The sequence below is a fragment of the Calypte anna genome, chromosome 7 (assembly GCF_003957555.1).
Source record: "Calypte anna isolate BGI_N300 chromosome 7, bCalAnn1_v1.p, whole genome shotgun sequence".
NCBI lineage: Eukaryota > Metazoa > Chordata > Aves > Apodiformes > Trochilidae > Calypte > Calypte anna.
The window spans coordinates 25,267,750-25,290,682 of record NC_044253.1 but is presented as its reverse complement, the minus strand read 5'-3'; the positions used below and the strand labels follow the sequence as shown (position 1 = coordinate 25,290,682).

General features: G+C 40.1%; 1 protein-coding gene across 8 annotated transcripts in view; it reads left to right on the top strand.

Moving 5' to 3' along the window:
- Nucleotides 1–18,075, top strand: part of PIKFYVE (phosphoinositide kinase, FYVE-type zinc finger containing) — a 65,385-nt gene extending 47,310 nt beyond the window's left edge. For all 8 annotated transcript variants that reach the window (XM_030453918.1, XM_030453921.1, XM_030453914.1 and 5 more), the window contains 20 exons: nt 331–502; nt 1,928–2,106; nt 2,586–2,699; nt 3,326–3,434; nt 3,548–3,702; nt 4,235–4,325; nt 5,271–5,331; nt 5,823–5,966; nt 6,126–6,246; nt 7,346–7,441; nt 8,152–8,235; nt 8,706–8,797; nt 9,174–9,338; nt 10,360–10,419; nt 10,823–10,999; nt 11,727–11,830; nt 12,092–12,220; nt 12,817–13,078; nt 13,536–13,610; nt 14,549–18,075. In XM_030453918.1, the coding sequence (XP_030309778.1) occupies nt 331–502; nt 1,928–2,106; nt 2,586–2,699; nt 3,326–3,434; nt 3,548–3,702; nt 4,235–4,325; nt 5,271–5,331; nt 5,823–5,966; nt 6,126–6,246; nt 7,346–7,441; nt 8,152–8,235; nt 8,706–8,797; nt 9,174–9,338; nt 10,360–10,419; nt 10,823–10,999; nt 11,727–11,830; nt 12,092–12,220; nt 12,817–13,078; nt 13,536–13,610; nt 14,549–14,664 (2,506 nt within the window). In that variant the 3' untranslated portion in view covers nt 14,665–18,075. The remainder of the gene's footprint in view (nt 1–330; nt 503–1,927; nt 2,107–2,585; nt 2,700–3,325; nt 3,435–3,547; nt 3,703–4,234; nt 4,326–5,270; nt 5,332–5,822; nt 5,967–6,125; nt 6,247–7,345; nt 7,442–8,151; nt 8,236–8,705; nt 8,798–9,173; nt 9,339–10,359; nt 10,420–10,822; nt 11,000–11,726; nt 11,831–12,091; nt 12,221–12,816; nt 13,079–13,535; nt 13,611–14,548) is intronic.
- Nucleotides 18,076–22,933: the final 4,858 nt, after the last annotated feature.

Here is a 22,933-nt window from a genome sequence, read left to right as displayed (position 1 = left end):
CCTGCAGACCGCAGCCCCTCCTCTCTTCCTGCGCTGCTGTTCCCCTGCGCTCCTTTACCCCCAGCTCCCCACCTGCCCTGCAGAATCCACATCCACGGGGTGCTGGGAAGAGCCATGGAGCCCCCTCCTGAGGGGGCCCTGCCCCAAGGTACCCTCAGGCACCTCTCCCTGCCGGCATCGAGACTGTTTTATTTATATATATTTGTATATATTTTTACTGTAAAAGTAAACAGTACAGTGATATTAAAAGGCGTATTAAGATGTTGAATCAGTTCTTTAGCATAGCCCAGTGTATGATCATTCATAAATGTTTCCATTTTTCTCTACAAGGCCTTCCTACCAATGCCCCAGCATGTTCTGTGAAACACCAATGGTACACCACATCCGTCGCTTTGTTCATGGGCAAGGCTGTGTGCAGATTGTGCTAAAGGAGCTGGACTCCCCAGTCCCTGGATACCAGCACACCATTCTTACTTACTCCTGGTGTAGACTGTGCAAACAGGTGAGGATGTGGACGTAAGAATCATTGCTATACCACTTCAGTGTTCCTTTTGAAACTGGGCTTGTATACAACAGCAGTATGTTTGAGGACGTATGAATTAGGAAGCATGTTTGAGCTCATCCCTGGAGCTGTGGTTAAGCAGCACAAAACCTGTTGCTGATACGTGCTCAAGCATCTGCTAATTGCTCCTATAGAACTGGAACTGTTGAGGGTGAAACATCTTGTGTGAAGTAGTCATGTTGGAAAGCATGAAACCTGTTTCTGAGAGTATAGGTTTAAGTGGAGGTGGTACACTGCTGGACAGTAGTTTCTGACGCATGTTAAAAAGGGAGTTGCCCTCCTAGAGGTGAAGAACATGGTCCCTTCCCTGCAGTGAATCAGTACAAGTGTCAAAAGAGTGTGTGTATGGGGAATGGCAAACACTGGGACTTACTGGCTTAGTAACTGGCTAAAACCACTTGTTATTCTTTGATCTGCTCTGGACTGCACCTTCTGCATTACATCAGTGTGATGTCTAGACTTGTTTTAATAGCCATAGAATCATAGAATAGTTTGGGCTGTCATTGCAAAGTAAGTGTGTCTTCACTAGAGGAGTGATAGATCACTTTGTAAAACACAAGATAGTAAGGTTTTATATTACCTGAAAACTGCTTTGTAATTTAGCTAAGAAAACATTACCAACTGGATACTCAGATACTCAACTGGATACAGCACTGTAACTTAAGAGGCTTCAAAGAGATGAGAATAAAAATTAAACAAGATTCATACAGTGCCTGAAATGCAAAACATTTCAATTACACATGTGAGTGACTCAGTTGACCTACTTATGCTGGCTTAAACATGGGTGTTGCATTTAAAGATACCTAGAGGAAGTTAATGTAATTGCTGAAGGCAAGTCCTGTGCTGCTGTGTATACACCTGTTCTCTAACCTTTATTTCTGTGTTCTCATGTAAACACTAATAGGCTTGTGGCTATTAAGTGTGTATAAAGTGGTGGCTACTCAAAGCTTACAAACACTGCCAAAGTTGAAATACACTGCAGAGCAGTAACAATGTATTTGTAGCTGACAAATCACAAGGATAAAAGTGTATGATGAAGTGTATAAATTCTTGCTGACAGAGTTGCTGGAAAATCTCTGTATGCAGAGAAGTAGCATGCAATATATAAACCTCTGCCAAGGCTGTATTTGCGCTCCCCAAACTTAGTACCTTTCATCATCAACCAGCAGTTGTTTATCTGATTTATTGTAACTATGTGTTGGCTTTAGCTTTGCATAAATGTTGTGTTGTTGTGTAGTATGTTCCAGGGTCATGGGTGCTTCTGGTACTACAAATACTAAATTTTTGCCTAGGTTAGGCTGTCCTTAGTCTTGGTTAAAGGATAAAATTAAGACACCTTGGCTTTTGATCTTTTTTTTTTTTTAGGTGACACCAGTTGTTCCCCTTTCCAATGATTCTTGGTCTATGTCTTTTGCAAAATACCTCGAGCTGAGATTCTATGGGCACCAGTATACTCGAAGGGCCAACGCAGAGCCTTGTGGTCATTCCATTCACCATGACTATCACCAGTATTTTTCCTACAATCAGATGGTGGCATCTTTCAGGTGAGGTCCATTGCATAAGAATTCCTTCTCTTTAGAACCATGTGAAGCATATATTCAGTAAGGATTCATCAGGTCTGTCCTTCACTTTGAGTACAGCATGAGATGCATAACTTGCACTATAAGAACAAGTGCAGGATGTGTGCTGTCTTCCAGAGGGCATTGTGTGTGCCATTTCCGTCCTTGATGGGGTGGACAGTGTTCCTAGGAGTGGATGACTCGTGTATTCATGATACAGAAAGGAAAAACTTCTCCCTGCTTAATCTTAAAAACTTTTGAGGATTTTGATTTTGCAACAAGATCATTATCTTGTGGTTTTGCTTTTTGCCTAGAAGATAAATGACCAGAGTGTTATTGATTCTAGAAATTACTCAAGCCATGGATATGCATTGACAGTGTCCAGTGACCACAACTGCAGTGTGGTGTAGAATTAGTACTCTGTAGGAAGGGTCTTGTTAATAGCTGTTTTATTGCCTTTTCAGCTACTCTCCAATCCGGCTACTTGAAGTGTGTGTCCCGCTCCCCAAGATCTACATCAAAAGGCAGAGTCCATCAAAAGTTACTATCCTGCAGGATCTAAAGGATTTCTCTCAAAAGTAGGCTTTGTTTTTAATGCCTTCCTCAGCTTATTTTTATTTTGGACTTCTATTAGCTGAGGACAAAACTGTTTTTGCTAGTATAGATAAGCCTTCCGAAATACTCATTACTTAATAGAAAATGTAATCTTTTAAAACACAATCATATGTGCATATGCATATGTGCATATGTGTTCTGCCTGATGGCAGCATTCCTGTATGGCTGGTGGTCTTTGTGACCACCAGCCTTCAGAACCTGTGGCATTTTGTTTAGAACTGAAATAAAATTAATTCTCTGTCTCTGAGCCCTTTTGGGGAAAGTGTAGCTTGCAGTCCTAGATTCTTCCTGGACACAGGATGACACAACAGTTCCCCTCTGTTAGTGTTGTGTTTGTGACCTTTAAGTTACTCTCTTGACACCTTCAACTGTAAAGATTAAGTTGTGGCGAGGAATGTCAGTGTGTGTAACTTCAAGGTTTCTGCAATAATGATTTTTTTTTTAAGCTCTCCCTGTTAATCCAATGGGACAGCCCGCTGTGGAGAAGACTGTCATATTTCATCTTTTATGTTCTTAAATGCACTGATTAAAATAATGTAGAAAATATTCCAGGTGGTCACAGTTTAACACTTTGCATCCCTGTTTACAGAGTGTCACAAGTGTATCTTGCTGTTGATGATCGCCTTGCTTCTCTGAAAACAGATACTTTCAGCAAAACAAGGGAAGAGAAGATGGAAGACCTCTTTGCCCAAAAGGAGGTAACAGAGTATTTCTGCATTGGCAGACGATAGGCTGCAAAAAGTGTGCAAGAGCCACTCAGATGAATTATCATCTCTGATCACTGAAGACTGATAAGTTTTTCTTTTGGCAGATGGAAGAGGGGGAGTTTCGAAACTGGACTGAGAAAATCCAGGCAAGGCTGCTTTCATCATCTCTAGACACACCTCAACAGCTGCAATCTGTTTTTGAGTCTCTGATAGCTAAAAAGCAAGGACTTTGTGAGATGCTACAAGCCTGGAACAATAGGTAAAGAGGACAGATACTGAAAACATGAGCAACACTGATACTGCCATGGTTTTAGTAGGGAGGAGCATCTTTTGTACTTTCTCTCCCTGTAGTGCAGTTGCCCTGTAGAGTGTGTTATGACAGCTCTAGCTGAATGTCCAATATTGTTAAAGACAACAGAATTAATTGGTTGGAGCAGAACATAATTTGAGGACAGATAATGAAAGTATTGTGTTGCAGAGTACAACTTGCATCTGAGTGGAGAAGGTGTTGTTTGAATAAAGGTGGAAGATATGGGAAGAGGGCAGCATGGGAAAGCAAATAACTGTGAAATAATTTCAGAGATGAAGAAAATGTTCTGGGTTTGGCCATTTGAAACATAGCTTTGGTATGTGTTAGCAATCATCTGAGCTTGCAGTAAAGACATGCTTGGATGTATTGTAACAAGGAGAAATTTCATAACTTGTGCCTTCCATAGCTAATATTTGTTATCTATCTTTTGATTAATTTTTCTTTGGGTTTCTTTGGGGGTTTAATTTGTTCTGCTTTTTAGATTGCAGGATCTCTTCCAACAAGAGAAAGGGAGAAAACGTCCATCAGTTCCACCCAGTCCTGGGAGACTGAGGCAAGGTGAAGACAGCAAGGTAGGAGTAGCAGGCTGGAAGCTGCTCAAACTTCTCCCTTTCTCCTGGGGCAATGTAGTAGTCTTAAGACTGGCTTTAGCTCACTTAATGAACTTTTTTACTGCATCATGTAGTTATCAGGCATAAGAGGTTTTATTACACATTAGTATATGTATCTTTTCCTAAAGATGTGAATCAAAAACTCTTTCACAGAAGGTGGCTATGCATGAATAGGATTTGCTGGTTTTCTATGGTGTCTGTGTAAACTAAGTATTGACAGCAGAGAGCTGCACTCAATTGTCAGGTGTATGCCTGCATAAGAAGGATGTTATCCCTTTAGATCCTAGGTTATTGTTCATCAGGTCTAGACCTTGTGAAAAAGAAAAGGTAAATATTACCAGGATAGGCAGAGCAAGGAACACAAGGATCATGAATTTGCAGCTTCACAGGAAGGACTGATAATGAATTTGGAGCTTCATGTCTGTTCTGTGATGTGTCCTGTGGGAACTGGCTGAGAGGGTGTATAAATGATTTTGGACAGCTATTTCCAGAGCTCTGTCCTAAGGGTACAGTTGACAACATGCTGTACAACCAACCACTGAGGAGCTGGTACTATGCAAAAATGTCCAGACTGCAAGGCGGTACAATCTAAGCATCATATTTCATAGAAGTTGCATATAGAATAGTTCTAACACTAGCAAGGTGCATTAGGAAGCTCCAGGAGGCCCTGGGTTTGTTCTGCTACACTCAGCAGAGCAGCAAGTACGTTTATATAGAAGAAGGGTGTAGTCTTTAAAGTGCCATATAGAGATGATAGCAGTCACAAGCATCTTGTGAAGCTGGTGCCTTGTCTTTATCATGTGGCTGTTACAGTGCAGGGGCTGGGAGTGCTCTGTTGTGCTACAACTTCTTTTGCAAGTGTTCCACAGGTGAAGGGAAACAGCTTTGTTTTGTTATTCTGCCTAGATCAGTAGCATGGATGCTTCCCCACGCAATGCTTCTCCAGCACTGCAAAATGGAGAGAAAGGTCTGTTGAATATGTTTTTTTTTTTCTTAAGCTGTCAAAAGAAGCTTGCTGTTATCCTTTTTCTGGCATAGCCTTTGTTATTTTTGATAATTTAGAAAAACAGGGAATCCCCATTGTATCAGATACGAATAAGCCAATTACTATCTTACTAGTATTAAAAGGAAAGTCTGTTTCTAATCTGAAGCTGAATTAGTAATAATACTAACCTGGCTAGCAAGGATTTTCCTTTAAACTTGAGTTAAAATATTTCCAGAGGCTTTCTAGATAACTGAATAACTACATGGAGCTTGGGAAATGCCTATTGCTTCTTCTGTGAAGTGGCTGTGGGTGCTGATACCTCTTCCTTTGCTGTGGATGGCCTTACCTGTTTTCTGGTTAAAAACTTGTTGACAGTAGATACTGGTGGTAGCTTGATCTGGGAGCAAGTAGTATCACTTAGGACAGCCATGTAAAATGCTTTTTTCTGTCCTTAACTGTCCTTGTACTTTCAGAGGATCGTTTTATGACTACTTTATCAAGTCAGAGCTCCACAGGCTCCACTCATCTTCAGCTGCCTACCCCTCCAGAGGTTGTATCAGAGCATATGACTGGTGCCAGCACACTATCTGAACAGGATACAACAAGCAGCTCAGAAGGTAAAATTCAGTTGTTCTTTCTCTTCCTTATTGGGGCAAGCATATGAGATCCATTTAGGAAATGGCAAATAAGGTAACTCTTTGGTCTGCGACCTTCCTTCTGAATTTATAGCTTCAAGTTTGATATTGTGATGCAGACTTAACTTACCTCTGTTCCAGAAGTGTTTGATGGACACTCACTGGGATCTACGGACAGCCAGGTGAAGGAGAAGTCTACTATGAAAGCTATTCTGGCTAACTTTTTGCCTGGGAACAACTATAACCCCATTCCATTTCCCTTGTAAGTACTGCCTAACATATGTATACAAATGTATGTACAAAATCAGCAGCTTGGTCAAGCTGCAAGCAGAGTCATGCATGTCTTCTCTGCTCACTATATAATTTTAAGTTATCACTTGGGTTTGCCTCCAAATAAGCTATAGAACTTCCTCAAGGCAAGAAGTTTTCTGTGTTCCTTCTAGGTATTTGTAGGTTCCCCACTTTGTTTCTTAATGATTAACCTTTTTTTATATACATAATCAGTTTCTCCTTCTAGGAGGCATGCCTCCTCAGAACTCTTGTGGAAGAGGGAGAAAAAGGTTGCCTTCTATCTTAATTGTTGCAGGAAGGGAGCAGAAACTTCCTTCCAAAGACTTTACTAAAGCTACATGCTTGACTCTTGTTTTTGCTTCCAGACCTCTTCCAAGGGTTGGACTCAAATTGGCATTGTCTGGGTGTAGGTCAGGTTCAATGGCTGCTGCATGTGCCCTCAAGTCCCACTCTCATGTGAAAATGGACAGGCTGGGAAGTCTTTCAGCTTCTTGGTCTGCATGCTTTGTAGTGTTTCTCATTTGACTTGAGCCTAATGTTTGGCAGCTGAAGTTTAACTTTTGAATCCTGCCTCTTGGGGTAGTAGTGGAGGCCATGGATTAGTTAGGTAGAAGTTAAATGACTTTACCCTACAGATAGGTAAAAGAAAATCTTAGAGTCTTTGGGGAATTTTCTGTGCTAAACTGCTTGTTCAGAAAAGAGTCCAGGTTTGTCCTGTAACTTCACTGTGCAGTCTTTGCTGCAGGACAGTCAAACTCAGGCAGGTTGTGGTGCTTAGAAACAGTGGCTGCTAAACAGAAATAGACTCTTACTCTAACTTGGAGGTGGTTATGCTCATATCAGCAGCTTGCTTGAAATTGCCCTAACATATTACCATGTTGATTTAACCACATAACTATGAATGTGTCTGTTGGGAGAAGCTGCTCTGGGGACTTCCGTTCTGTGCAGAGACTTAAAAGTTGTGCCTGGGAGTGCAGTGATGAGATCTGTTTTTTTGACCAAAACTTAATCTTTTTGTTCCGTTGACTTTTGCAGTCTACTGACAGTCTCTCTCTGTCATTTTCATTTAGTGAACCAGATAAGCACTACCTAATGTATGAGCATGAACGTGTACCCATTGCAGTCTGCGAGAAAGAACCAAGCTCCATCATAGCTTTTGCTCTGAGGTACTGGTGTGACTATGCTGTTCCTCTCACACACTGCACTTTTACAGCTTTTCTGTGCAAGGATTATTGAAACCCTATCAGTAGGGAACAAGCATGACAGAATTTCTTCATTCATCTGTGTTGAGAGTCTCTGAGAGTGGAATTTCTCTCCTTTTACTATTGAGATAGGGAAAGTAGTTTTTGCAACTTGCAGGTGTTTTTTGGGGGACTTTTCTTACTGAACTTTAGTACACAAAAATGAATTAGTTGTGTCATGTACCCTGTAATATTATATTGTTAGAGAAAGAAGTGTATTTAAATTTTGGACACCTCCTCAGCCTGGAGGAAGTGCAGCTGGGTTAGTAAACAATATTATTGCAGGTATTCACGCTGCCTACCTTTGCTTGCAGCAGGTATTGCTGTTTCTCCAAACCAACTGCTTCAGTAAATCTTGGGGTTTGCATGTCAGAAGGCAGCAGACTTCTAAGGAAGCACATTCTTGAATTGTGGGAGAGGGAGAAACAAGGGGGTAGTATTATCTAGAGCAGTTCCTGTTCTAAGGGAACTAAGTTCTAATTGTCAGAGGAAAAAAGAAAGATGGAGAGGTTTTTCTGCTCTGTGTTTTTGTTTCTTGTGGTTGTCTCTGGACTGGATCTTTGGTTTGGCTTTAGTCTCCCAGAAAATGACTGACTCTTTTTATTTATTTATTTTTATTTTCCTTTCCCCTTCAGTTGCAAGGAGTACAGAAATGCCCTGGATGATTTGTCTAAAGCATCTCTGAAGAACAGTTCTGAAGAAGGTCTACAACCAAACAGGTTAAATACAGGAGCTACATAGAGAGAAGGCACAGTAACTAGTGAATAAGCTACAATAAGGATTGGGAAGACTGCTCGAAATATGCCTCTTAGAATTTCTGCTTTCTAATGGAATCTGATACATTCCATGTAATCAACCTATACGTGCAGTATCTGCATATCATTTTCATGCTGGGGACTGTGCTGGTTCTGTCACTGATCCCTTGAGTGTGTACTGGATAGGGGATTACTGAGTCTGCTTACTTTTCTGTGGTGATAGATGTACTGTTGCTATGGAGCCCTGAGAGATTTTCTGTGCAGAGGAGGAGGAGAGCTCTGGAGAGTCCCCACCATTATAAATTTAGACTATATCCTTCCTTTAGCAGTACTTAGGCATGCAGGAGAAAGAAATGTACAGGAGTAAAGTAATAGTGTCCTCTGTTGCATTGTTTATTGATCCTATGACTTTTTTTCCCCCTTTCTCCTTTCAGCATGTCAGACAGCAAAGCAAAGAGCAGTAGCCCTGTCCGCCTGCCTGAAGCTAACATGGGTCCTTCAAATCGTGGTGCAGAACCAGAACAACGTAAGATCATTTTGCCAAAATCATACTGATGATGCTAATCTCAGATCAGACTTCAGTCCACTTGGGCTCTAGCTCTTGTGAAAGTTAGGTTAGACCTCTTTTGGCACTGCCTTCTGTAAAAAGATGGAATTAAAATATTTTGAATTGGAGAAGTGAGGCTCTTACTATGTTAAAGATGCTCATGCTTGGGCTGTATTTCCAAAATGCTACTCAGAACAGTAAATCAGCCAACCTGATGGACCTCTGTTGCCTGAAGAGCAGCAGATGAGATACAGTTGAACGACATCATTCAGTTAGAACAATGAGTGGGGAATGCTTATATGTGTCATGCCTGTGGAAATGCCAAGGCAAGCTTCTTTTTTCCTTTTCACTGTAGCAAAGAAGCCATCTGGTGTTTTGTCTTTCTTCCGTGGCACTGGGGGAAAGAGCCCAGACCTGTCTTCCCAGAAGAAAGAGACCTTGCGTGGTGCTGACAGTGCCTACTACCAGGTTGGACAGATGGGCAAGGAGGGAGCAGAAAACCAAGGAGCAGAGCCTCCAGGTACAAGACTGCTATGTCCATCCTTCATCTTGAACTGTTACATCTGTGATTCTGTGATCTCCCAAACCTCGTTCATACTTGTGAAATTTAGAGTGCACTCCTGCTTGTGCTTTTTCAGCAGTCCAAGATTACTGTGCATTGAAATTAATTATTTGAGCCTCAGAAATAGTTTTCTCCTAAAGACATTGTTTTGCTTTATAAGAAGGCAAATAGGGTCTTTTGAATCCTGGTAGCTATAGAGATACTGAGTAGTCTGGGCTTGGATGCCTTTGGATTGAGTTGACTCCAGCTAAATTGCTCAATCTGTCTTCCTTGCTTCTTGTTTAAATTTCACTGTTACAGTTAATGGAAAATTAATTAAGAGAAAACAAAGAGGAAACTTGTATTTATGTGGCCCAGGAACAGAAGTGCTCTTCTATCATATACATATTACATAATAGAATTACAGAATCACAGAATTACCAGAGTTGGAAGGGACTTCTAGGGATCATCTATTCCAACTCTCCCACTAAAGCAGGATCACTTAGAACTCATTACACAGGACTACATCTAGGCAGGTTTTTAATATCTCTAGAGAAGAGAACTCCACAACTTTCATGGCAGCCTGTTCCAGTGCCTTGTCACCCTTATAGTCAATTTTTTTTTCCATATGTTTAGACGGAACTTCCTATGTTCCAGCTTGTGCCCATTGCCCCTCGTCTTGTCACTTGGAACTATGGAGAAGAGTCTGGCTCCATCTTCCTTGCTTCCACCCTTTAGATACTTACAGACATTACAAATGTCTCCCCTCAGCCTTCTCTTCTCGAGGCTATAGAGTCCCAGCTCTCTCAGCTTTTCCTTTCATATGACTGTATATTATATAATTATAGCTGTATCTTTGCTTCCATATGTATAGTTCTCTCTATATTTTTGAAAAAAGAAAATAGTTTTCTTGTACTTTGAGTTCACAATTAGTACTTACATGGCTTTCTTGGTAATAATAAGGAACAACCCTGACTGAATGGTCCCTTTATGCCTTCAGATGATGTAGATGGAGGAGATGGACAGAAGAAACAGCTGGTGAATCCCCATGTGGAACTCCGTGAGTAGTTGTAAATAATAATTTACAGTCTTAGCTGACAAAGTCCTTTTTTTATATAAATGTAATGGAAATCTTGAAGTTAATAAATATTTTGTCTTTGTATTGGGTAGGAAGGTAAAACAAATCAGGAACAAAGCAGTGCAGTTTTTACTTTCTGTAAAATCTTTAAAATCAGTCTCTGTGCAAAAATGCCCCATGAAATTTTTTTAAGTCATCTTTTTCTCTGGGCAATTTTCTCTGGCTTGTGCTCTGAGTTGACTTAAGGGTATTGACATTCCTGTAAGTCTTCTATTTAAATCCTACTGATTTAAACTACTGAAACACAAAATGCACGAGAGAAGGATGTTTAATGTTCTTAATGTTCTTCTGCATGCTGTTACTGAGGGAAGACCTTTTTCTGCAGAATTTTCAGATGCAAATGCCAAGTTCTACTGCCGGATTTATTACGCTGGAGAGTTTCACAAGATGCGTGAAGTAATCCTGGGGAGCAGTGAAGAGGATTTCATCCGATCCCTCTCTCACTCTATGCCCTGGCAGGCAAGAGGTGGCAAGTCTGGGGCTGCATTTTATGTGACTGAGGGTAAATGCAGATTCTTCTTCCTTTGTCATTAGAGGGTATTATTTGTGGATGGTAGTTGTTAGTGTGTTGTTTAATTTCTGATTACCTCTAGCCAGAGTGTTACTGACTGAAGTGGCCACCAGAAAGGAAAGTATGGAAAGTTAAGTGGATTGTTCTGATATCTTCAGTATCAGGTTATTTATCTCTCTATATATGCAGGGGAACAAAATGTGGTTCTCTTTTTCAGTAAAAGCAGCTAGGGAGGCTAGTTGAGCAGCAGAACTGTACTCCCTCAGGCAGGCTTCAGAAAAATTCTTTAGTAGAATTCAGGGAAAACTGTTTGTTAAAGGCACGGTGTTTCTTATAATTCCATATACCATAGTTGATTTATAGGAATTTTTTTTTTAAATTATGGCTAATTCTAGATCCCAGCTTAAGGCAAGTCTTGAATGGAAGGGTCTGAAGGCTGTCTCTGTTTTTATGAGAAGCTCGTATATCTGAGGTAAATCTAACTTTGGCAGTCTCTTCTCCCTGATTCACTACAAGGTTGAAATACAGAAAGTCTGAAATTCTTATTATACAAAGTAAAAAAGTTTCTAGAAGTGAGCTTCTGTAGCAAAGGATTTGAGAGAACTGCAGACCTTTGATTTTTCAAACCACTTTGGCTGTGTGACAGTCCTAAAGAATGTGCAGAGCATACATCTTTTACTTTCTGTAACCCAGCTGCCTCTGTTTGATGTTAAAACAGATGACAGATTCATCTTGAAACAAATGCCTCGTCTTGAAGTCCAGTCATTCCTTGACTTTGCTCCACACTACTTCATTTACATCATTAATGCAGTTCAGCAGAAGGTATTTCTTTTTTAAAAAGCCCCTTGTATTTTAAGCAGTGTTCTGTGTTTTACAGACTAGTAAGTTTCCATTAATCCCTTTCATTTATGTAAAATGAAATGTTGAAGGGTAATAATATGACTTGAAATAATATAATGGGCTTTTAAGATGAAAAATGGGAATTTTACTAGAGCTTTTAAGCTGTAATACACAGACAGAATAGTGGTATGTCTAATACTTGATTGCTGATTACACAGATATCCTGTGTTTTGTCTTAATCAGAAGCCCACAGCACTAGCCAAAATCCTTGGGGTATATCGAATTGGATACAAGAATTCTCAAAACAACACTGAAAAGAAGCTAGATCTGCTTGTCATGGAAAACCTTTTCTATGGCAGGAAAATGGCTCAGGTAAGTACTAAGCATTCTATTCCCTTGTAGTGCAGTTCTGACTGGGAGCAAGAACAGGTCTATCAGTATCTGTCTAGGTAACTTTTAACTTTGCATGGACTGTCTATATCTAGCACTGGTCAAAGGTGACAGTTCATGCCTGTTTCCTTGCTATGTGATCCTCTGTAACTTGATGCCTGTACTCACCAGAGTGCAGAAATATCTGATCATGTACTGGACAGGACTTGAATAACCTTTTCTAAAAGAACCTGATTCAGGAAGGGCAATGGACTGGAGACCTCCAGAGATCCTTTCAAACCTCATGATGGTCTGTCTCCTTGCCTTCCCTTTTTCCTTAAATTAGGCTAGATATTATTAAAATAACTTGCCATCTGTGAATTGAGGATGGTAGAGCTTTCATGTAGGCTTACATGCTACTTTCCATGCAGGAAACTTTCATGTTTGTAGTATGAAACTTGTTTCATTAACTGTCTTCCTTCTGTGGAGAAGGAAAGATTTACCCTGCTCTGTAGACTTCTTACATACTGCAGTTAGGTATTTTGAAGTCTTCAACCTAACAGACCAATGGAACAAGTAGTGCTGTTTTCCATTTGCAGGTGTTTGACCTGAAGGGCTCCCTCCGGAATAGAAATGTTAAAACAGACACAGGCAAGGAAAGCTGTGATGTTGTCCTGCTGGATGAGAACCTTCTGAAGATGGTCCGGGACAATCCTTTGTACATCCGTTCCCATTGCAAGGCTGTGCTGAGAGCTTCCATACACAGTGATTCCCAGTTCCTCTCTAGCCACCTCATTATTGATTATTCCCTGCTAGTGGGTCGTGATGATACCAACAATGAGCTGGTTGTTGGAATCATTGGTAGGTTTTTTTCATTTTCTTGTTTTCAGCTGGTGAAACTGCTTCCTTCTGTTTATAATACTCATATAACTGTAACATATGCCACCACCAGAGAGATGTGTGTCAGGACAGGTTGTCTTCTGCCTGATTGAATACCACCCTCACCTCTTCTAGGTATTCTAAGTGGAGGCAGAAAGTCTTCTCTCCAGCTCTTGTATGGGTTTGTGTTGGCATTTGCATTACTCAGAATATATGCATGAGGCCTCACAGGTAGTAAAAAACATTCAGGTTGGTGTTTAATCTCCAGCTGTAGGTGGCAGCCAGTAAGGGGAATGCCAAAGTTCTTCTGGCTATGGAAGCCTACTGCTTTCTTGTCTCTTGTGGGAAATAGATACATTTAACAGCATTACTTGGGTTATAGCAGATACCACTTGTTTATCTGTGGGCTTTTGTTTTTTGTTTTTTTTAATTGCAACAGACTATATTCGCACTTTTACATGGGACAAAAAGCTTGAAATGGTGGTGAAATCAACTGGCATCCTGGGAGGACAAGGTAAGTGCAGAATGAAAGCAAAATTTTTTATTACATTTCCTCCTTACCTAGAAGCTTCCAGTAAGTGTGCTAATAAAGCCACAGCTTCTCTGACATGCAGCTTTTTAACACTAGATAAAGTCCAGAACAGGGAAAGGAATAATGAATTTCGGAAAAATGGATACATTCATCTGACTTCATGAATGACCCTTTAAGTACTATAATTCCTGGGAGTGGGGTAAAGGTCATCTGCTTACTAGGATGTTCCTTTCTGTTTCTTAGTTAACCAACTATTCACATACAGACTTCTACAGAGATACCAGCAGAAAATCTTGTTGCCTTGTTTCAGAAGCTGTTTTCTGAGTCCAGAAAATGAGATAGACTCTGAGCTGTTAGCAAGGAGGAAGCCTTACGAAATGATTGACTACTGCCCATGTTTTGAGAAGCAGAGGAATTTCTTTCTTTGGAAGCTAGTAGAATACCTTTTGTGCAGCATTGGCTCGTGTTTGCTGCATCTTACTGGGGGGTCTGGAAAAAGAAGGGAAGGGGAACATTTCGTGTACCACTTGTCAGGTGTCTGGAGAAGCATATCCGTAGCGTGAAATTCTTCATGGGAGAAGTTTTCACCTCTGCTTGAAAATCTTAAAGGTCTGTAAATAAGAGAAGGGAAAAATAAACTGATCAGGGCTTATCTAAGAAGCCTGGATGATTCCTCGAGCTTCAGGTATCCCAATTCAGTGGTAGCAGTCCAGCCATTGGCCTGTCTTCTTTCCTGAATGTTTAAAATACAGATTGAACAAACAACAAGAAAAGGCAGCTGATGATGCTTCCTGGTTCCAAGACCCATCCATATACTCAATGCCCTCATGATTATGCTGTCTGATGTTGTCATCTCATCTGTCTGTACTGCAGTATGCTCTTTAGCCCATTTCTAACTTCTCTTGAATTTCATATATTAGGTAAAATGCCAACTGTGGTCTCTCCAGAACTCTACCGGACCAGGTTTTGTGAAGCTATGGACAAGTATTTCCTGATGGTGCCAGATCATTGGACAGGACTGGGTCTGAATTGCTAAGCTAAAGCCCATATTGGGAAAGCACAAGAGGACAATGACATAGGCCACTCTCTTCCTGTGGTCTGTCCAGCAGTAAGCAAGAGGATTGCAGTTCCATGTCTACACTGACCATGTGCATCATGTTGTGAAGTGTGAAATCTGCTCCTTGCACTTTAATCCCTTCTTGGAGGTTGATAAGTGAACCAGCCTCACTAAGCACCTGAGCTGAAAGGTACCACATGAGAGATGTTCCATCTGTCAGTAGGGAGGATGTTGCTGTTTCCATGTAAAGGGACTGAAACAGATATTCTCAAGTTCATGATTGTTTAGAAGTACATGATCTCTGCAAGTCTTAGGCTGCCTAAGTGGTGTTGAAGATGAGCAGTTCATGTTTCTGTAGAGGATGAGTGGTACTGCAAATGTGAAGTAAAGCCCCTTCTTTGTATGTGGGTGAGTGGGTGGGTGAGTGAGAGAAGCATGAAGTTAATTCTTGAGTTCCAGTATTGTTAGAACTGTGTGTTGTTGACCTGTTCAGGATCCATGAAAAACTTGTCCTGCTTAAGCTTTCTATTTTCAATTTTTCCTGGGTTCTGTAGACAGTATTTTTTCTTTAAAGGCAGCTCCACAACTGTAATCACATAAAACAGAATCTTTTAAGTTATATTACTGCAGTAAACTCTGTGTCTATCTGCAATAACTTCATTTTAGCTGAATCTCATAAAAATGGGTTGTCAGTCATCAGCATACTGCAAAACCCAAAGGAAATCTCTTCAGTCCTAAACAGTACTCTGATCTGAATGCTGCCCAAATGCCTGGAAACAATTAACTATAAAATACACTCTTTAACTACATTTGATTAATTATAGTTATGAAGCTGATTAACCCTTTCCTTAGCAGATGGCACTAAGTTTCTAGACAAAACAAAGCATACTGTGCCAGAGTGCTTTCTCCTTAATGAAAATATCATTTCTAGCAGATCACTTCATATCCATTTCACTTACCCAGGACTTTCAAACAATGCATTTACCTCATGGTGAAATTTTGCCAGGAAAATGTTATTCTTGCATTCATGACCTGCTGATGAGAATGAGCATCCAGATCTCATCATGCTGTGTTGTACCAATGGAAAAACTGGCTCTTTAGCAGTATTACAATATTTCTTTTGTACCACTGAGATGAATGTACTCATCTTTTTCTGTAAAAAGAAAGAATTGAACTAACAGGTATCTTGTATGATGGATAAGATGTGCAGAGATCTGTGAATCTCTGTGTTATGACAATGAGCACTTCTTTCCATTTTTATTTTTACCTGGTTTTGTAGGTGATGAGTTTACTTTTTATCTTCATTGTAGTATAGGCCAGTAAATTAGAGGCTTTTTTATGAATTTGAGAGGCAGGAATACTGTTCTTTGACTTCCAGTCTGATGGAAGTATTTCAAATAAACATGGAGTCTGGGACACTGTATCTCTATGGCCACTTGTTCATTCTAACCAGTTGCCTGGTAATACCATCTTTGCTGTAACTATGGATTGAAGTGTCTATTTATTTCACTTCTGTGGTGTTCAGTATTTTCTTCTGCAGCAGATGGTGGTGGCTCTGTTCAGGGGTGACAGCTGGGGTAGTGCTGAGAAAGGAAAATGCCAGAAGTGAGAATTGAACCATTGGGTCAAAGAAAAAAAAAAAAAGTGTGAGGGGTTGCCAGGGGGCAACAGTTACTTGTTTTGGAAGAAGTCTTCTCTATCCCATTGCAAAGTTTTACTGAAGGATGAGCAAAGATGCTGACCTTAAAGCAGCAGAAATGAGAAGTATTCCCTCTTCCTCTTTTGCAGTGTAACTGGAGTTTTTGGGGGTGCAGTGTTGAAGGCTGCACTGAGTTTTGCTGTGGAAAGATGACATAGTACTACTTGCTTTCATTGGCCCAGAATCCTTTTTGTCCAACACAGTCCATCAGGTACAGATGACCACTTCCATGCATCTTGCTTCAGGTGCAAAAATGTTACCCTAGTATGGGAGTTGGGGTGGGAGGCTTGCATAATTAGGAACCACCCAGTCTGTCATCTCAGCGCTACTCTCACTTCTGTGGCTTCTGCTTTCTCTCTTGGTCAATCAAGAGTATGGCATGCACCCTGAATCTGTTCCAGTCTCTGTTAAAGTTTACAAGTGTCCTTCTGCCTTCCTCCCCTAAAGTTTACAGGGAAAAATCTTGACTTGCCTGACCAGCTAAGGTGACTCAGAAGCAGCTGGGTAGGTTATCTTCCACCTGAGTATGTGGGTTGGTTGATGGAGCATGAATATGGGCAGTGTCATGGCATCTCCATTAGGCTAAAACAGAGCTCTGATGTGTTAGCCTTTTTCTGTCACAAGTAACCCTTACTCCAGTCATGTGTGGCTGCTTTGTATTGCTCATCTTCAGAGTTTCAAGCAGATGGCTACAAAGCAATGTGATGATCTAACTGTAGCTGATGTTCTCCTGTACATGACAGCATGAGGCCCTCAGCGCTGTGAAAGAGAGAACCTTCCACTGGCCAGCTCTTTTGTAGCCTCTGAGGACAGGTCCTGACGTGTGGGTTTTGAGTTTCTTGTGCTGAAGTTACAACAGTTGGAGAGATTTGCAGGACTGGTCTTGAGTTGGCATAAACAGCTAACTTTGGGTGACTGATAAAGTCCTGCCTGGGTTGGAGTAAATAGCACAGTGGTCATGGGTACCACAGTATCTGCAGCATCAGATGGAAATGAGACATTTTTGGGTGCCACGTGACAAAGTTGCAAGCATTTCTATTTCAAATCCCAGCAGCTGAACAGATCTCAAACATTATTTTTTCAGAATAATTGTCCTTGGCATTTCTCTTGCTACAAAGTTGACTTTCTCATAGAGAGAGCATTACTTCATGCAGAAGAAGTCTATGAGAGAGCTTTGTATGGGGCTGTGTTTTTATTTCCAACACAGGTTTAGCATATGTGTGTGTAAGCAAATCCAGGTTGCAAACCTGAAGAAGGCATTTCTCCAGAGCTACACTGGTTCTTTTTCTTCTGTTGTTTTGATCTGAGGCTTTGTGACAGATGTCTAAACCTTGTCACAGTCAGAAGTGATGACTTGCTTTATGTCACTGTATACAGCAGAATGCCTGGTAGTGGCCCAGCAATGCATTCTGTCCCCCAAAAGCACATGAGGGACTCTTGCTGGGCTCAGGGGAGTTTCTTGTGTGGCATGGACTGTCCTTTAGGAGAACGACTAAAGCCAGATGAATGGCTCATAGCAGGTGGCCAGACTAATCATTATTTAGAGCACTTGATGTACCATAATGTATATATTTCTAATCTACTTTAGTTCAGCTGTATTTTATAGAATTGTTGTACTAAACTATTTAAGGATAACTGCCTTGACTACCTGGAGATTCAAAATGTAATGTATATAAATACAAATAAAGCGACCAAACTATGCTTGAGTCTAATCTGTGTGGTGGAGCAGGTAGGTCCCTCTGCATCCCATTTTCTTGATCAGAGGATAAGCCCTCTGCATACTCTGCAGCAGCTGCTCTGTTGGAAGTTGACAGCTTTGTGTGCAGAGTAAGCATTCCTGTTGTGTCTCTATACCTTGCAGCTTGTCTATTTTAATGGAGCAGGACCTCTGGAACTCTTCAGGTCAGTGTCAGTAGAACATGTAAATAACCTTTTGTGCACTTTTCCATCTTCTCTCCAGCTGTATTTCAAGACAGCCAGTTTTTGACCAGCAGATGATGGTGATTCCATGGCCAAGTGCTTCCAAGAGGCAGAACACATTGCTTGAGAAAAATCTCCTGGGGTTTCCATAGCCTTCTCTTAAGTGGACCAGAATAAGAAAGAATCAAAGGTCTGAAAATTAATGGCATATCTTGATTGCTTCCTGTTAACCTGGCATATAGTAACCTCTTGTAAAGCTAAAAATGGTGTGGGATTAGTTCCAGGAAAGGGACTTGTTGTAAAATTCAATATCTAAAATGTAAGAATTTTACCTGTCTAACTTGCTATCACCACTTCTGCCAGATGAGTTTGAGTTCCTATATCTGCTGCAGTATGAAACGGCCTGAGAAGCTGTCCCACCATGAGGGCTTGAGCAAAGCAAAAGATTGGATACTTAATTCAAGGGCAGTGTTGCCTTATGCTGCTGTAAGGTTGAGTTAATGGGACTGGAAGGGCTTCTGGTATGAAGCTGAAAAAGGTTATCAGAGCAGCATTCATGTAATTCTTAAAAATGGGACTGAAACCACCTTGTAAAGATGAGTTTGTGCTCTAAGCAAAACTTATGGTTGGTACTGAAGCCGTCAATATTAGAAAATGAAATGGTAATTTCCTGTGTTTTCCATTGCTGTAACTGATACTGAGACATTGGTCAACTTCCCCACTACCAGCTTGATTTAGACAATACTTCTGTTTAAAAGAAAAATTATTACAGTGAACTGTAGTAATGGCTGCTGCAGCTGGTAGTAGCATATAGAGAAGCCTGTTAGAGCTTAGGAAATTACCAGTGCAAGTAGGAATGTGTTTAATGTCAGAGCTAAGTACTTAATATGGTATATATGATTTTCCTTTAGCTATTATCCAAAGTGTGGTGGCTTACATATGAATGGAAAAAAATTAGTAATGAATTCTAGCAGAGACCAAAGTTGAAAGTATTCAGATTGTCTTTCAGATGTGAAGTTATCAGTAAAAGGAAGGAATTTGTTTTGTGAATTTCTGATGAAAACTTTGAATATCAAAACATTTAAGACTTCTTAAAACTGGTAAAAATATATGGAACTTCCAGAATTAATTAAACCTGAAACATGCCCATGAGTGGAAAGAAAAAACAAACTTGTTTCATCAAAACACGATTTTTTTTAACTACAGGCCATAAAAAAACCTCATGATGCTTGAAACTTATGCCATTTTCTATTGTTTTATGCCTTTAGAAGCAGTAGAAGCTAAAGGAGCCAAGTATGTGATGGGAACTTTTTTTGTTTTAGTGTAAGGCATGATAGCTGAACAGCCACAGAAGTCCTTAAAGCAAAGCAGGATGTCAGAGAGAAATTACACTTGTGCACCCAGTTGAGCAGCTCCACTAGAGGGGTGCTGAGAAAGGAGTGAAGAGTAAGGGGTAATAAAGACTATCTACAGGTAACTACAGGGAGAAGTGGAACAGTCTTGGTCATATCATAAGAGCAAAATTGAAATCTACTGGGAGGAGAGAGGGGGGCTAAGGGTGGAACATTATCTGAAATCTGAGCACTCATGTACTGGTTTGGGTTCATCTTTCCCTTAGTTAATTGCTTGGCTATATGAAGGGTTTTCTTTTAAAGTATAAAATTAACTCCCAAGTTTCAAAACAGTTACTAAATTATGACTATTACTTGTTTTGCAAAATGTTTGGCACTGGGGAGTTTATTTAATATTTGTTGACCAATACAATTCTTAATTTCATTTTGAGAAGATTGATTATTCTGGGTCAGTTTTGTGGTTTGGTGGTGGGTATTTCTGAAGAATGAGTCAATGTTGAAACCTCCTTGTTTGTACAGGAGACCTGGCTACTTCAGTATGTTATTTACAAAGTGCTTCTCCAGACATGCCGTGAATAATCAGTTTAAACCCTTGATTAGTAAAAATTGGATCATGTCATTAAGCACTAATTCACATACAGAATGTTGGAGATACAAGTGTATATAAAAGGTTTTATTTAGTGGCATGGCTAAGAATAAAGGCAAGATTTTATTACTTGCTGTATTTCCTCCAAGCAGCTTATTGAAAATTTGCAGAAAGGGCAGTTGGCAAAAAAGCCCCATGAAAACCTTAAAAACTGTTTAGAAATCTGCAGCTCCCACATCTTGCTCTCTTACTCTTCTTGTCCTAGTTTGGGCCAGGATAGAAGTAATTTTATTTTTTAATTTTGCTTTCAGCTAAGTCTCTTGTAAGTAGTTGCACTTGCTGAAATTAACAGCAAGTTTCTCAGAAAGTGTGTGCTTCTAGGACTGATAATGCTCAATGTTTATAGTTACAGCTAGAGACTGGGATGCAGAGCGAAGGCCACTGCTCAGTTCTGAGGAATATCTTATGCTCAAGAAAGAGAAAAGGAGTAAATGGGTCACCCCTGCAACCTTCTTTTAGGGAGCATTGGGCAAGACAGGTGACTAAAATTGACCAGAGTATTCCATCCCATACACCTCATCTTTGGGATGAATTTGAGGGATCAGGAGGGTCAAGTCCCTTCCTGTTCACCCTTCCCCTTCACCCTTCTTCACCTGTCCCTGTTTGCTTTGGCATCCTGGGAGGATTTCATCTCTTCATTCCTCTGCCTGCGGTCCTGATCCGTGCCAGCCTGGATCTGTGTGTTCTTGCCTCCAGCTCCTGACTGCTGCTGACTCCAGGACTTTCCCAGGGCTGCTCTGCATGTGAGTGTTATTAAGGGAGAGGGGGGAGGTATAATTTTTCTGTATTATTTGTTTAGTTTCCAACCCAAAAAGTCCCTCTTATTCTCCTTTCTTTATCAGGGAAAGGGAATTAACAGAGAGCATCTGTTACTCAGTGTAATTGCCAGCCCAGTGTTAAACTGTGACAGTTCTTTTCCCCCATGCACATCCATGTGGTCTCTAGCTTAGAAATTTTTTAAAAAGCTGGATGCAAAGAGAGGATCATGATACAGAAGTCTTAAATTTTAACTTTATTGATATTTAAACTAAATCCTCTTCCACACAGACAGAGTTTCAAAACCAGTAGCCCAGACAAAATAAGTCAATGTAAAGTATATTTTGATGAGGACAGCACTTGTTGTCTTTTCATAGTAATTATCTACATGCATCAAATTACTAATCCAAAAGTTAGTGATAAAGTAACTTTTTACAGCATGAATAGAGCCATAGTAAAGCAGTAAAGTTCTTATGCTACCATCATCTTGCAGGTGAGACTGCTTTGAAGCACTTGTTTTGTCCTACTAGTCTGTTTCTGTTAGCAAAAATGAAAATCTATATTTTAACAGGAATAAAGATGAAACTGTATAAATGCCAATATTGGGTTATTTTTGATCAGGTTTTTAACACTAGGGTCCTAGAATATGTACCCACAATCTCATTCTAGGAGGTGGGAACTGAAATTCATTAAACAGGTATGCAAAACCTGATCAAAACAGAGTTTGTATTACAAAGTCACAAAATGCCAGCTTTCATTTTTGACTCTGTCTGAAGTTTTTGCATAGGGGAAGGTCTGCTTTGTTAAGATAAGACTGTATTGCATTAGATTTTTTTCCTCAGATTAATACACTGCAAAACTGGAAACCCTGAATGGAGGGGAAGAAGTATCTGAATGTCATATGTCTTTATTTCTTGCTGCCTTCTTTTAAAATAAATTACTTGTAAATAACAAGGTATTTACAAATTTGTAATAAACTAGTGTGACTTGTCATGTCAAATCTAAATATACTGAGAGCAGAGAGAAAAGTCCATCTGACAAGGTCTCAGCAGCATTTTATTGAAAACATGAACCATTTCAATGTTGAGCTCTTAAAGGCAGCAGACATTTTACTTTCAATAAAAGTATTATTCTAGAGTTGGAATTCTATTAAGATGTATGAAGAGACACTGCAATGTGCAGTGTTTGTTATTAAATTAAAAAAAGGCACTTTCTCTCCTGTTTGCCTGATTATATAAAAAAACAAACAAACCCCCAACACCTGTCTGCAGAGAAAGGAAAAGTGGTAATACCAAAAGAGGTTAAATATGTCCACAGAATACATTCATATTTTAAAAAGACAATAATAAAGTTATGACCTAACAACTCAAGCAGATGCTTCTATAGCATAACCTAAATTTTGAATGTCAATGAAACACTGACTTTGATGTCCTTGATTTTTCTTTTTTAATAATTTAAAAAACCTCCACAACTCTACAAACAAAACAACCATAGAAGCTCTTCAAAGTTCTGTTCGTCTAGGCACCACCACCAGTGCCACAATACAGCAATCCAATCAAGGGCAGGACCAATGCAATTGAACAGACCTATCCTGCTACCAGTTCTTGGTTTTATTTCTTAGCAACTGACCAGACAATAATGCAACCCCAAAGTGGAATAACCATCAGGTAAAACTGTTTGTCTTCCAAACAGACAATCCCTTATGGTGTTTCTGCATTGCAGAGTGGTTTGAGTGCATATTCAGCCATAGGCTGAGTGCCACATTCATAAAGTGTTTGAAAAGAGACAGAAAAATATAAGAAACAAGTAAATGGGTAGGCAAAACTGATACAGTCCATGTTTCTGGTCAACTCCAAAGTTTGACACGGGAGAAAG